General features: G+C 36.5%; 1 protein-coding gene across 3 annotated transcripts in view; it reads left to right on the forward strand.

Moving 5' to 3' along the window:
- The first annotated feature begins 1,004 nt into the window (after positions 1-1,004).
- LOC124894220 overlaps positions 1,005-14,370 on the forward strand; it is a 15,760-nt gene continuing 2,394 nt past the window's right edge. Inside the window, exons 1-9 of one of the 3 annotated variants that reach the window (XR_007051073.1) lie at positions 1,005-1,163; positions 1,243-1,304; positions 1,387-1,477; positions 9,023-9,109; positions 9,352-9,405; positions 10,716-10,900; positions 12,195-12,277; positions 12,387-12,560; positions 13,743-13,956. Coding sequence is in view for 2 of the 3 variants with exons in the window: in XM_047404949.1 (XP_047260905.1) it covers positions 1,110-1,163; positions 1,243-1,304; positions 1,387-1,477; positions 9,023-9,109; positions 9,352-9,405; positions 10,716-10,900; positions 12,195-12,277; positions 12,387-12,487; positions 13,743-13,955 (930 nt within the window). In the remaining variant the exon portion in view is untranslated. Of the gene's footprint in view, positions 1,164-1,242; positions 1,305-1,386; positions 1,478-9,022; positions 9,110-9,351; positions 9,406-10,715; positions 10,901-12,194; positions 12,278-12,386; positions 12,561-13,742; positions 13,957-14,370 lie in introns of those variants that run through there. The other 2 variants (XM_047404949.1, XM_047404950.1) reach the window with 2 other exon arrangements.

Genomic DNA, 14,370 nt, shown 5'->3' on the forward strand with positions numbered 1-14,370 from the left:
TTAAACATAAAAATGGTAAATTAACTCTTCATATTTTAAATTAATTTGATATCTTCTATGAGGCTCATTTAATTTTTTTTCAGAAGTATTTTTTAAGTAATTTTGTTATATCACTTCTAATTAGTTGTTATAAGTCATTTGAGACATACCTGCTTCATTGTTTCAATCGTGCTTTTATTATATCACCCATAATTATTTTTTATGGTCATCTAAACATTAAAAATTAATAATATTTCATAAAAAAATAAAATACGCACAAAATGATATGTTAATATAAAATACTTGTTTGACATCGAAATTATATCAATGCCACAAAAATGATGATGGAACAGAGGAAGATATAAAGTAACATATATTGTTTAAAAATGAGAAAATACGTAAGCTGAGACTGAGGGAGTATTTATATCTTATTGAGAAATTATGCTAAACGCACAATAAATCACATAATTGTCAATTTAAAAAATATAAAAGATATAAAATATTCGATTGACTCTCAAACTTATATTAGTGTCGCTTAAATTAGAATAGAAGAAAAAAATATTATAAATCATAATAACTATGAATTTAAATTATTTTAATGATTAATTATTTAAATTATATTTGTGTAATGTAAAATAAAACAAAATTATGTGATTTTTCCAAAATAATATATATTACGCGTCGCCCGTGCTAGCCCTTCACTGTCCAGTACAGTACTACTACATTTTAAAATTTAAACTTTTAGCACCGACTATTTATGTAAATATTCTCTCCGTTTAAAAGAAAATGATATTTTTAATTTGACATAAAGTTTTAAAAAAATAAAGATGAATCTTGTAATTTTAAATTAAAATTATGTTAAATATATTAAAATATCTTTTAATTTTATAGTCCTTAATGTGAAAAGTTAAAATTAAATAATTGAAAATAAAAAAGTATCATTTCTTTTTAAATGGAGTAAACGGACTAAAAAGAAACATCATTCTTTTTTAAAGAGGGAGTATTTATTTATAAATTTGCTAATCTCCCGTAGATCAGCTTTATAAACTACTTGTGTTTAGGAATCCCTACTTTGTAAGCAGCTATACCCGGAAGAAATCCTCTTACCATTGATAGACAGTAGTGTTGAGATGATTAAAGGAGGCAAAAAATCATCCGTGCTAACACTTGCTGAAAAATGCAAGGTGACCGAGTGACCCCTTTCTTCTTTACAAATATTTCCTTCACTCATTAAATAAATCTTATGCTTGCTTGCTTTTGCAGAATATATTGGCATCTAATTGGCAAGGTTACCTTAATACTGTCAAGGCTGATGTTAAAGGAAGGTACCGCATGCTTTTATTATGATATGATAGAGATGATATTATTAACACTCATTGAAATAGTTGAGTCTTTTGTTTCTTTCAGCAAAGAGGTAATATACACTTCAAAAGTCGGCTATTTAGTCAAGAGAGGCAAGCCCTACATCTGGCTACCTGAAAATGATATGCACAATGTGGTATATGCCTGCTTCTTTAGCATTTTTATACCTTTTCAGCCTGGGTTAGTTAGCTCATCTTTTGGCATTATGTATACATTCTGTTACCCATACTGAATTGGAAAACGTTGTAGTTGCCAGTGATGCTAAAATGATAACATGTTGTTCTTTCTGTAGAACATTGACTTCGAAATCTTTCAAGCTGATACAAATATGACAGATATTTGTGGCTCTGGATTCTAGCCAACTATTGTTTAACTAACAACTGTGATTTTTTTGTCTACTCTCCTAAATTGTGGAGATTAGTCAGAAGTATTTATTTTAGAAATTCGTGGGTGCTCAGTGCTCTAGTCAATGTGCTTTTTGAACTTCTGTTGCTGCCATTCTGCCTTGAAAGATCTGGAGAGTACTACTACAGTAACTACTCAAAAATTGTTAGCTGATTTTAGTATAAATCCCTTTCACATTTTAAGCACTTTGATATGGGATCTTTTTAGTATTTCAAATCTGCATTTACCAAGTAACTTCAGTATTCTAACCTTATTTGAATTGCTTCGTCTTACATTGAATTGCTTATCTACAGGCTGACACTGGGAAGTACTACTCCTCTTTAGAGTATAATAGATTTTCATTTGGATGAGAGTGATACAGTGGACATCATCCTGTTATACTGTGTTTTATGGTGTTCATAATGACCAAAATGACAATACAAAACTTGTATAAGAATAATATGTGCCATTTGATTTAGATATTTTCAATCTTATTCATGCAGAAGTTCAAAGAAAAAAAAGAAAGAAATTTGAGCTTGTGAGTTGAGCCTAATTTTCCTTTCTTCGTATATTCTCCCCCCTCCTTCCTCAATTGCCTTGTGCTCATGTGTCTCTCCTTCAAAGAGAGGGTGGAGTGAATAGTGATATTTCTACATAAGGTCCATCCAAATGTTTTCTGCTAGTAGCACGATTCACATATTGATACCCTAAAAAGTTGTTTTCTTGATCACACATGCTTTTTGGGAACTTCAATCTGGTCCGCTTTACTTCTTATTTGATTTAGCTAGCTGGGGGCATATTTATTTGACCATTACTTTTGGTTTTAACGTATGACTGGCATGGTGGCTCATTTAATATATGTATCACATGATTAATAATTTGATAATAACTAATCACTATACTATAAATGTCTTACCATGGTACCGATAAAGAGAGTAAAAGTCCTAGATTAAAATAAAATTTGAGAACTTCAAAAAAAGAAAAAGAGCTACATGAACCTTTGAAGGAATAATAATTTGATAGCAGCCTAGAGTTGTTATCCCTTAATCAACGTGGATATCCTTATGGTTAGGAAGATAACAGTATACCATTTTCTCAGTAGGATTATTTTCTTCTCCCAATTTACTAATTCGGGCTTGTGGCAAGACAGATTCTATAAGAGGGCTGAAGTTGAGTTATGACATTTACAAGTGATCAAAGCCTAGGAGAGGCTGTGGGAGTTATTCAAGGGTGTTGGGTCTATTTGGTATGGACAAACAATTTTCATTGGTCTGGGAAGAAGATGATTCTTCTGTTTCAGATGTGAGGGCTTAGGCTTCCATTTTTGTTTTAGGTTTTGTTTATTTGTTGGGGCACTCAGTTGCTTCCTGTTCCCTGACCTTGAGGCGCTGTAGTGCAACTCCTGCTGGTCTCAACTTCCATAAAAAAGTTAGTATCTTTGTCTTCACAATTACTCCACTTTACTGAATGTGGAAAGTATCGGAAAACATCTATTGGATGTAGAGAATGAACTCGGCCTGTTTGTTAAGAAACTTACTTTAAACAGGGAAGCTTGCTTTCTGTGAAAACTAAATAAGATAAGAAAAATGAGTAATAGGAATTAAAAAAAAAAAAAGAAGAGATAACGTTAAACAAGATTTTGGGGTGTATTCTCTGATATATTATGGATTGCTTTTTGTGAAGATTTGAGTTACTTCAGTGTTTGCTCTTTTTGACATTTGCGTTCTTCTTGATTTGTATATATTCTTATAGAGCAAGATTTATTTCATTGTTTTTAGTTTTACTTATAGAGCGTAAACCCCTTCTCTAGTCAATGAAGATTCTTATTCTCTCAAAACCTTTGTCTTAAAAAATAATATTCTTGTAAAACTATAGTTACCAGAGACAACACAAGATGAGGTGATTATGATGGCATATGAATCGGGGACAACATTGTAAGAGTACTATTCTATTTTCCTTGAATTTATATTGCTATAGGACTCCGTAAAGCGTTGTTTTAAGATTTTTGAGAATCTTTTTTTTTTTTTGTAAATTACTAAAATTTCATTATTAACTCATGATCTCTTGGTTTGGGTTTAAGAGCTCCTCATTGGTTTTTGATACCATAAACAACAATAACAACATACCCAGTGTCATGAAAGTGTTGGAATATGAGTAGGAATAGGAATAGTATATAAAATCGTACTTGAAAAAGGATTATAATGTAGTATCTATAAATAGAGCCTGGGTGTAATTATGTGTATACACACAATTTCAATAATAATTTTCTCCATTATTTCTCACATAGTATCAGAGCATTGGTGAGAAACTTCTGAAAAGAAAACTCAGCCATCGTGCATCAATTTCCGGTGACTGATTTGTTTCATTTTTTGTTTTGTGGGTTGTGTGCAAAATACGACACCACCAAGAGGATCGGAAAACTCAGACGACAAAAACCCGACCAAAATCGCCGAAAAAATACCAGCCATGCGCCTGTCGGAATTCTGTAATTCCGACGAGATTTGTTTCATGCGTCGGCGCGTGAGCCTATCTTCGGTCGAATTTTTGAATTGTTCCTTTTTTTTGTTGGGGTCGCCGATCTATTCCGACCAGTTACTCTTTTTCAGATTCTGCCAATTCTTTTTAGATTTCGATCGCCTAAACTTAATTCTGGCGACTTCATATTTTTTTTGGCGAATTTTCAGACATCCACATTCTGTTTTTTGGTGTTTTCAAGTCAAAATTCCCAAGATGTTTTTTGGGTATGATATTTTTGGCTCCGAAAATACTGGAATTGGAAGTTCAAATTATTTAGCCTGGGCTTCTTCGGTTGAGTTGTGGTGCAAAGGTCTAGGTGTCCAAGATCACTTAAAGATCAAGGCTAGTGTGGTAGATGAAAAGGCAAAATCTAGCGCGGAAGATGCGAAAGCCAAAAAACAATGGGAGAAAGTTAATGCTCAATTATGTACTCTCATATGGTGTTCTATTGATTCCAAGTTGATGCCCTTGTTTTGCCCATTCGAGACGTGTTGTTTGGTTTGGGAAAAGGCTTGTGCTTTATACACTAATGGCATATCTCGTTTTATGATGTGATATCTCGGATGACCAACTTGAAGAAACAAGAATCCAATATGTCTACTTACTTGGGAGACAAGTACAAACAGTCATGAAAGAATTTGTTGCATTGATGTCCGTCACTGCTGATGTGGAAAAACAACAAGAGCATAGAAAAATGTTGTTTTTAGTTCTTACACTTGCTGGACTTTCTACTGTCCATGATGCAGTGCGTGATCAGATTTTAGCTAGTCCTATGGTTCCTACAATTGATGAGTTATTATTTTAGCTAGTCCTACGATTCCTACAATTGATGAGTTATTATTTTAGCTAGTCCTACGGTTCCTACAATTGATGAGTTATTCTCTCATCTGCTTTGTCTTGGAAAATCGGCGAGGTGGAGGTCGTTCTGGAAAATCTCTATCGAAGTGTAGTTATTGTCATAAAATTAGACACACTCGGATATATGTCATAGTTTGCATGTTCCACCACCTAGTTATGATCCTATTGCTGTAAAAGAATAAATGAGTTCCTTTGAAATCGAGCAAGTAAGCAGACATCTCTACAAGTAGTCTCGATTGCCTGACTTGATACTTCAGTTGTTGGTAATCCTTTTGCTTGTGTTTCACAGTCTAGTTCTCTTGGATCATGGGTCGTCGACTCAAGTGCTTTTGATCATATTTCTGGTAACAAATTAGTTCTGTTTGGTATTATTTTATTCACAATCGCTTCCTGCTATTACTTTAGCCAATGAGATTCGAAAAAAATCACAAGGAGTTGGACAAGCCAAAACCCTATCTTCTGTCACTCTAGACTGTTTTTTATGTCCCTGGTTGCCCTTTTAATCTTGCATCTGTTAATTGTTTGACACGTGCCCTTTATTGTAGCATAACTTTTTTTGATGATTCTTTTCTAATGCAGGACCGCAGTACGAGACATACAATTGACACAGGACATGAACCACAAGGCCTTTATTATCTCACCTCTTCAAATTCTTTCACAACATGCTCCGTTACAGACCCTCCTGACCTAATTCATAAACGTTTGGGACGTCCGAGTCTATCCAAGCTATAAAAGATAGTGCCTAGTTTGTCTAGTTTATCCACATTAGATTGTGAGTCATGTTAATTTGGGAAACACGCCCGTGCTACTTTTTCACGTAGCATTGAGAGTCATTCCGAGGCTATTTCTCGTTAGTTTATTCTGATGTTTGGGGTCCTAGTAAAGTCAGTTCACCCTTAGGTTTTCATTATCTTGTTAGTTTCATTGATGATTTTTCAAGATGTACTTGGGTTTCCTTAATGAAAGATCGTTCTGAGATATTTTCTATATTCAAAATTTTTTGTGTTGAAATACAAACTCAATTTGGTGTTTCTATTCGTACTTTTCGTAGTGATAATGCTTTAGAATACTTATCCTCTCAGTTTCGGGAGCTTATGTCTCATTAAGGAATTAATCACCAGACGTCTTGTCTGTACACCCCTCAGCAGAACGGTATAGCAGAAAGGAAGAATAGACATCTTCTTGAGACTGCTCGCATTCTCATTGAATCCCATGTTCTGCTGCATTTTGGGGCGATACAGTCCTCGCATCTTGGTATCTATTTAATAGAATGCCATCATCATCCATTCAGAATCAGGTTCCCTATTCCATATTGTTTCAACGGTCACCTCTCTACCCTATCCTGCCTCATGTCTTTGGGAGCACATGCTTTTTGATAAGATAAATTAGCCCCTCGTGCTCTCAAGTGTGTCTTCCTTGGTTACTCTCGAGTTCAAAAAGGATATCGTTGTTATTCACTGGATCTTTGTCGCTACCTTATGTTTGCCAATGTCACCTTTTTTGAATCTCAACCTTACTATACATCTTCTGATCATCCTGATAGTTTGGAGGTCTTACCCGTATCTCCAGATTTACCGGTACCAACCTTTGAGGAATTAATGATTACTTGTACATCTCCAGCTGCAGTGCCACCACTTCTGACTTATCATCGTCGTCCGTGTCCAACATTATTCCCAGATGATTCATGTCATGCGCCATACACTGCTCCTACTGCGGACTTGCCTCTTCCTAACCAATCAGTTATATGTTCCGCTCGTAATGCTAATCCACATTATACATTCTTGAGTTATCATTGCCTATCATCACTCCATTATGTTTCTGTATCATCTTTATCCTCTGTTTTCATCCCTAAGACTATAGGTGAAGCACTTTCTCATTCAGGATGGAAGCAAGCTATCATAGATGAGATTTTTGCTTTGCATACGAGTGGTACTTGGGAGCTTGTTCCCCTTCCTGTAGGTAAATCTACTGTTGGTTGCCGTTGGGTTTATGCAGTCAAAGTTGGTCCAGACGGTTAGGTTGATCGGCTTAAGGCTCGCGTTGTTGCCAAAGTATACACACAAATATTTGGGCTTGGTTATAGTGACACTTTCTCTCCTATGGCTAAAATAACATATGTACATCTTTTCTTATCTATTGCTGCTGTTCGTCATTGGCCTATTTATCAGTTGTACATTAAGAATGCTTTTCTGCACAGTGATCTTGAGGAAAGTCTATATGGAGCAACCACCTGGTTTTGTTGCTCGGGGGAGTCTAGTAGCCTTGTATGTCAGTTGTGCGGGTCACTTTATGGTCTGAAACAGTCCCTTCGAGCCTGGTTTGGAAAGTTTAGCACAATAATTCAGCAGTTTGACATGATTCGGAGTGGAGCTAATCACTCAGGTGTCGTTTGGTTTGAAAATGGTTATCCCGGGATAACTAATACCGGGATAAGTTATCCCGGGATTACCCGGGATAACTTATCCCACCATGTATATGGGATAAGTTATCCCGAGACTAAGGGGAAAATGGTGGGATAAGTTATCCCGGGTTGGATTAATCCCTCCAACCAAACAAAGGAAAATGTGTTCTTTTATTTTATCCCGGGATAATTAGTTATCCCGAGATAACCATTTTCAAACCAAACGACCCCTCAATGTTCTATCGACATTCTGAACCAAATCTGTGTATTTATTTGGTGGTTTATGTTGACGATATCGCTATCACCGACAATGATCAAGATGGTATCACTTAGTTGAAGCAACATCTCTTTCAGCATTTCCAGACTAAAGACCTCGGCCGACTGAAATCTTTTCTAGTTATTGAGGTTGCTTAATCCAGATCAGGTATTGTTATTTCTCAACGCAAGTATGCCTTAGATATTCTTGAGGAGGCAAGAATGATGGGATGTAGACCCATTGACACTCCTATGGTTATAAATGCTAAACTTCTGTAAGGACAGGGGGAGCCATTCAGTGATCCTGAAAGGTATAAGCGGTTGGTTGGAAAGTTGAATTATCTCACCGTGACTAAACTTGACATATCCCTTTCTGCGAGTGTTGCGAGTGTTGTAAGTTAGTTTATGACTTCCCCTGTGACATTCATTGGGATGCAGTTGTTCGTATTCTGTAATATATAAAGTTAGCTCCAGGTAAAGGACTACTCTTCGAGGATCAAGGTCATGAGCAATCATTGGATATGCAGATGGTGATTGGGCAGGATCACCCTCTTGTAGATGCTCTACATTCGGGTATTGTGTTTTATTAGGAGGTAATTTGGTGTCCTGGAAGAGTAAGAAACAGAGTGTGATTGCTCGATCTAGTGCTGAAGCAGATATCGAGCAATGGCTGTAGAAACTTGTGAGCTAGTTTGGATCAAATAGTTGTTGGGAGAACTAAAATTTGCAGAAACCGCTAAGATGGAACTTGTGTGTGATAATCAAGCAGCCCTACATATCGCATCAAATCCAGGGTTTCACGAGAGGACTAAACACACACACATTGCTTGTCACTTTGTCAGAGAAAAGTTACTCTCAGGAGATATTGTTACAAAATTTGTGAAGTCAAGTGATCAACTTGTAGATATCTTCACCAAGTCCCTCACTGGTCCTCGTTTTAATTACATTTGTAACAAGCTAGGTACATATGACTTGTATGCATCAGCTTGAGCGGGGCGTTAGAATATGAGTAGGAATAGGAATAGTATATAAAATCCTACTTGAAAAAGGATTATAATGTAGCATCTATATATAGTGTCTGGATGTAATTATGTAAACACACAATTTCAATAATATTTTTCTCCATTGTTTCTTACAGAAAGAAAATAAAATTGCTTGGCTAATGAGTAATACAAAATCTAATTTGTGATGCATGCTTGTTGGTTGAATTAGTGCATTTGGAGGATGTATATTATTCCTGACCCATTGTTTCTCCTTTCTGTGCAGAACACATTGATAGATGATCGTGGTTCTTTTGCTGTGACCAGTCCCTTCCCAGGACCACTGGCAAATTGTCTCAAGTCAGTCAACAAAGTGGGTATAGAACCTTTTGTTTCCTACATCTTGCATCCTGATGACTTTAACCTTTAGCAGTCAATACATTTCTTTTCTTATGTAGCTGTTAGTGAGACTGTCGGTGTGAAGTGGTTGTCATGTTGCATGTCACTTCCTTGTTTCCAATTAAGTTCGTTTCTGGAGTAACTCTGCACACACAGTGCATCCTTCTATCTGGTGAATGTTTAGCTATATGTACAAGCTGACAAAACATTATGCAGCTACCAGATCGGGTTGCTTTCGTGGGTGAAGTTCTGCCTCTTAAAGATGAAAAGGTGTGTTTTATAGGTGCTACTCCTTCTGACTATTCATTTCATTTGTGCTATCTTCTGCTTTTATGATAAACTTTTGAGTCAATGTATGTATGTTGTGCTGGATAGGCGCCCTTTGGTGATGCCAGACTCCCAACTATTCATAGTAGTGAAACAATGTGTTAGAGCAGGGATGGCCTTTTCGGGAGGGGGTTGGTTTTGATTCTTTTGAAGGCATTCACCAAACGGAATTTTGGATAACCTTTTCCAAATGTGAACGTTTGTGGCTGCTCGGACCTGCATAAGTTTAAATTACTCATTCCAATAGGTATTCGTCTAGGAAACAAATATCATCCTTCTGCATGAACTGAGCAGATATCAGAAGTATGAAGCAATGAGATATTCCCGGTACTTAAAAGTTGTGTTCATCAAAGGGTACAAAATAAAGATAAATTCATGAGTAATAACAGGAGACAGTATGTAAACAAAGGAGAAATCGAGACATTATTCAGTTTATTTGGATAGAGAAAACCAGATAGGTTGAAATTGGACCATCCCATACTGAGGAGGAAAACTACCTTTATCAAAAAAAAAAAATGAGGAAGACTAGGCTGATAAAAATGGAAGTTGTGAACCAGTGCTAACTTTTGCTTACTATGCCTGTCCATTGTTCAATCTTTTGGCTTACTTTTTGGTCTCAAAAAGATTCAGATGTAGGTCATTGAATAAGAAAGGAGGAAGGCTTGGTAAATTCCAAAGAATGCTGTGAATCATTACTTACTATTGCTGACCCTCTTCGTACATTGATGGACTGCAAGTGATTTAGAGGGAGGTGCTTTTGGCTTTTAAGCACTTTTTAATTTTTGGAGCTGTTTGGCGAAGACACAAAGTGCTTGCACTGCATTTTAGGCTTACAAAGTACAAAAGAAAAGCCAAAAGCCAAAAGTTGGTTGCTACCAACTTTTAGCTTTTGGCTTATGACTCACTGAAAAAAGCTTATCCAGACACCCCCTTATGCCTTTTCATAGTTATATTTCTACTTTTCATTTAGTTGTTGGGTTTGGTTAGGCTCATGCGATGCCGACGTTGATGAGGAATGCAAAAAAGATAAAAAAAATTCATGTTGGGTTTGACCAGTGATTGTGTAGGATTGACTAACTGAGGAGCTGAGTTGATGTAGTTGTAGCTTGGTAATGCCCATTAGTGGTCATATAACTATATTGTCTAGATAAAAGACCTCGTGCTGGAATTTGAGTTGTCTGTTTAACTGATGGACCTTTTCATGCTAACATGAAGATGTGATTTCCGAAATGTTTCTTCTTGCACCATGACAGGCTAGGTTGCCTGAAGAGAGCCTCAAGGAAGTCATATCATCTGAAAGGAGCATGACAGATAAGTTCTGTTACTCCGTTTTGGGTATACTGAGTTCATCAAGCGTTGGTGCTACATGCCGAGCTGACAATCTCCAGGAATTACTTGATTCAGACGAAAGATATAATGTCCTCAAGTTCAGCCCAAGGTGAATAGTTTTTAATTCAGCTCTTATCAATAATTGTTTTTTTGTTCAGTTAGATTATCTTGGCCCTCTGCAATATTAGACTGAGTCAACATGGAAATGTCTTTGAGCTCTTTAAGTTCTGGCATGAGTACTTATCCACCAGGAAAAAAGAAGTTAGCAATGGAATTCTTACTTTATCACTTGTTTCTTGGAGCTGCTATTGGTACAACTGGATCTAGAACCAGTGTTATCAAAGGCGAAAGGCGCAATAAAGCTTTAAGATCCATTGGGCTTTAATCGCAGAACGCAATAAAATGTGGGAGCTAATGAAGAAGGTGCTAATGGAGGAAAAATGCAAATACGTATTTGTAGTCCGAGACTAATAATCATATAAAATAATAACAGGTACATAGATATTGAAAATCAAATTACGGTAAAGTGAAATATCAATTATTTAGTGTCTCCTCTTCAGGATTGTGCTCATTGACAAAAGAAAAGTATGCCTTGTAGCCATGATGACGATTATGTACATGAAACGAGGTGAAGTGATGAATATGTTTTGTGCCTCGCTTCGGGGCTTAAGCGTGCCTGTGCCTTTGATAATACTGTCTAGAACCAAGTTTGATTGCCTAATTATGTGAATATATGTATTCTTATCCTTCTAGGTACTAGCTATATTCACAATTTTGTGAATCTTTTATGATACCTATATATAAAAAGTTAGTTACCTTTAGATAAGTAGGAGCAGATCTCTAGAAGTACCTCTGTAAGTGGTAGATTCCCTTTTAATTACTCCCTGGTCATCCGTGCATGTGATGCAATTTAACTGTGTTTGACAATTATGGGGTGAGTTAATACATTAGTTTTGTAATTGTAGATTAGTAGGAATGGTGGATCTCCTTTAATTATTTTTTTGCTTTCGACTTGAAAACCACTGATTACATGTTATTCTGTTTAAGTGTACAAACAATTTTTAGAGCTTTTTTATATGGTAATCCTAACCCAACAAACCCTCCCCCCTAATGTGAGAAGCCCAACCGCCGAGAACCTCATAACAATTACAGGTTACCTGCCTAAACCTAGTGAGATTCAAGAATAAATCCATTTCCAGCAAGATACAATAGGGCTCCGCCTTCTCTGCTTGGTTCTGTTTGAGTTGGTGACAAAACTACAACCTTGTGGTTGGAGGTGGAGGGCCGTCAGTAGGCTATCCCATGCTTATCTAAACAATTTTTGGAATATTGCAGTCTGGAAAATTTAATATACCTGAAAACTGGCTAGAAATGTCTTGACATAAAATTTATCCACTCCGCAGTTCGTGCATGTATATTGATAACAATGGAGGGGCTCATGAAGTAGATCTAAAGGAAGTCCAAGCAACAAAACTTGATCCTCTTTGTAAGAGTTTTAGAACTGAACTGTTATGTTTGCATATCTGATTATTTTGAGGATTAATGCATTCTCATTATTGATGATCATTATTCTCTAAATGTATGTTATTTTGTAGCATCACATACCGTGAGCCTGATTGATGGAATTAATCAAAGTGAGGCGAGGCGTAGAGCTCTAATTCTCTTCTTCATCACGCACTTGAATAAGAACACAAAGGTGATTTCTGGTAGTCACTGATAGCTCGGGTAAAATGTATTTGTCTTCTCTGAGTTCTCATGCCCAATATCTGGTAGGTGATTTACTTCTACTTTCATTTGGAACTTCCAAAATTAATTAAGCCACTGCACTAGATTTAGGGCCACTCTGCGACTGTGTATACCCAACCCCTCGGAACTTGTTATTTCAATACAAAGAGTACCCCCTCGTGGTCCACCTGGCACGAAAACTGAGTACAAACTCAAAAAGATGCATGAGGGACTAAAATATTTGCCACATCGTCTTATTCCAACGGTAAAAACTGATAAGTCACCATTTTTCTTTTTTCCATGGTTTCACCCCCTGTCCTATTTATTCTCCCTTCTCCTACATCACTTTCAAAATTTCTCAATATGATTTCTATGCTTTAAATCAAACCCCTAATCGGATAGTAATCAGAATTAGTGTGAAACACTCACCAGAAAAAAACAATCTCATATTTTAACATAACAAACAAAAAAATATTTTTTAGATAATAGCTTACTTGATCGAAGGAAAATCCACCCGGAGTCAAATATTCACTCAAAGATTTGACTTTTCTCTATTTTAGAGCGGAGAAAAACTCAAAAAATTCACCTTGTTCTTCAGTAAAAGCTTACGCAAAAGCTTCACTACATCTTCACCACAACCTTCATTGAAATCTTCACCAAAACCTTAACCCTGAAACGTTCAAAGTGCAGGAGGCAGTTTGACTTCTAGAGAGACTCTTGGGAGAAATCGGAGAATTAGTGTGGAAGTGAGTGATTTTTGATATACGGTAAATATGAAAAGAGGGTCGGATATATTTTTCCACGTGGACATACACATGAGCCATTATTCCACCGTGTAAGCGCGTGTTTGCACGATTATGGTCTTTGGACCACGAGGGGTTACTTGACGTATTGAATAACAAGTTCCAGGTGGTTTTTAAGACAACTAGTAGTTTAGGTGTTTACTAAACAAAACCTTACGAGTTCAGTTTTTATCTAAAAACAAACTTCTCTCAAATTCTTACACATGTTTACTGCCATTATTTTCATTTTTCAAGGCGGGATTCTTAGATTTTACATGTAATAGTCACAGTATATCATTGATGTGATCACACTAGTTAATATATCATGACACATAAGCCATAAACCCAGTTTCCCTTGGCTTACCAGTTTGCATTATCATTCAGTCATTATATAAACTACTAGCTGATATGCAGAAGAGAACTGATCCCTGGTTTTATGTGAAGGACGCATATCTTCTTTCTATAGATCGGAAAGGACTTGATGTACTGGGAAAAGTTTTAGGTCCAATAAGGAGCGATGGTTCTCGTGAATATCAGTGGAGGAAGTTCAGAATTGAATTCATAGAAGAGGCTCACACAGTTGAAACATTCTGCAGTCAGCTTGTTGAAATGGAGGAGGAATCACTTAAGAATATCTCCAACTTTAGTGGTATATAAATAAGGTAATTCAGCATAAGACCGACGGGTTTGAAGAGAGAGCAAGTAGAAACTGTGATGGGCAGACCCCACCAAGAACAACTGCAACATGGGTCACTTTTACCTGTGAAGGGAACTGCGGAAGAGGGCACTGGCTAGGAACAGAAGTATGAACTATATTATATTGCAGATGAGTGATCATGTGATTTGGGATGTGTTCATATCTGTTGTAACCTAGGTCATAAGATAATAGTAACCTTAGCTAAGTCATGACACCTGAGTTTGAGGTATGTTAATAGGCATCGTTTCCACCCCAAACTATATCCGAAAAGTTGAAGCCACACCTAAACTATACTAGTGACCTATTACACACCTAAACTATAAAAAAGTGAAACTATTTACACCCTGTCAGGCTACCACCACTTGCATGTGGTGT

This window comes from Capsicum annuum, unplaced genomic scaffold, assembly GCF_002878395.1.
Source record: "Capsicum annuum cultivar UCD-10X-F1 unplaced genomic scaffold, UCD10Xv1.1 ctg71719, whole genome shotgun sequence".
Lineage (NCBI taxonomy): Eukaryota > Viridiplantae > Streptophyta > Magnoliopsida > Solanales > Solanaceae > Capsicum > Capsicum annuum.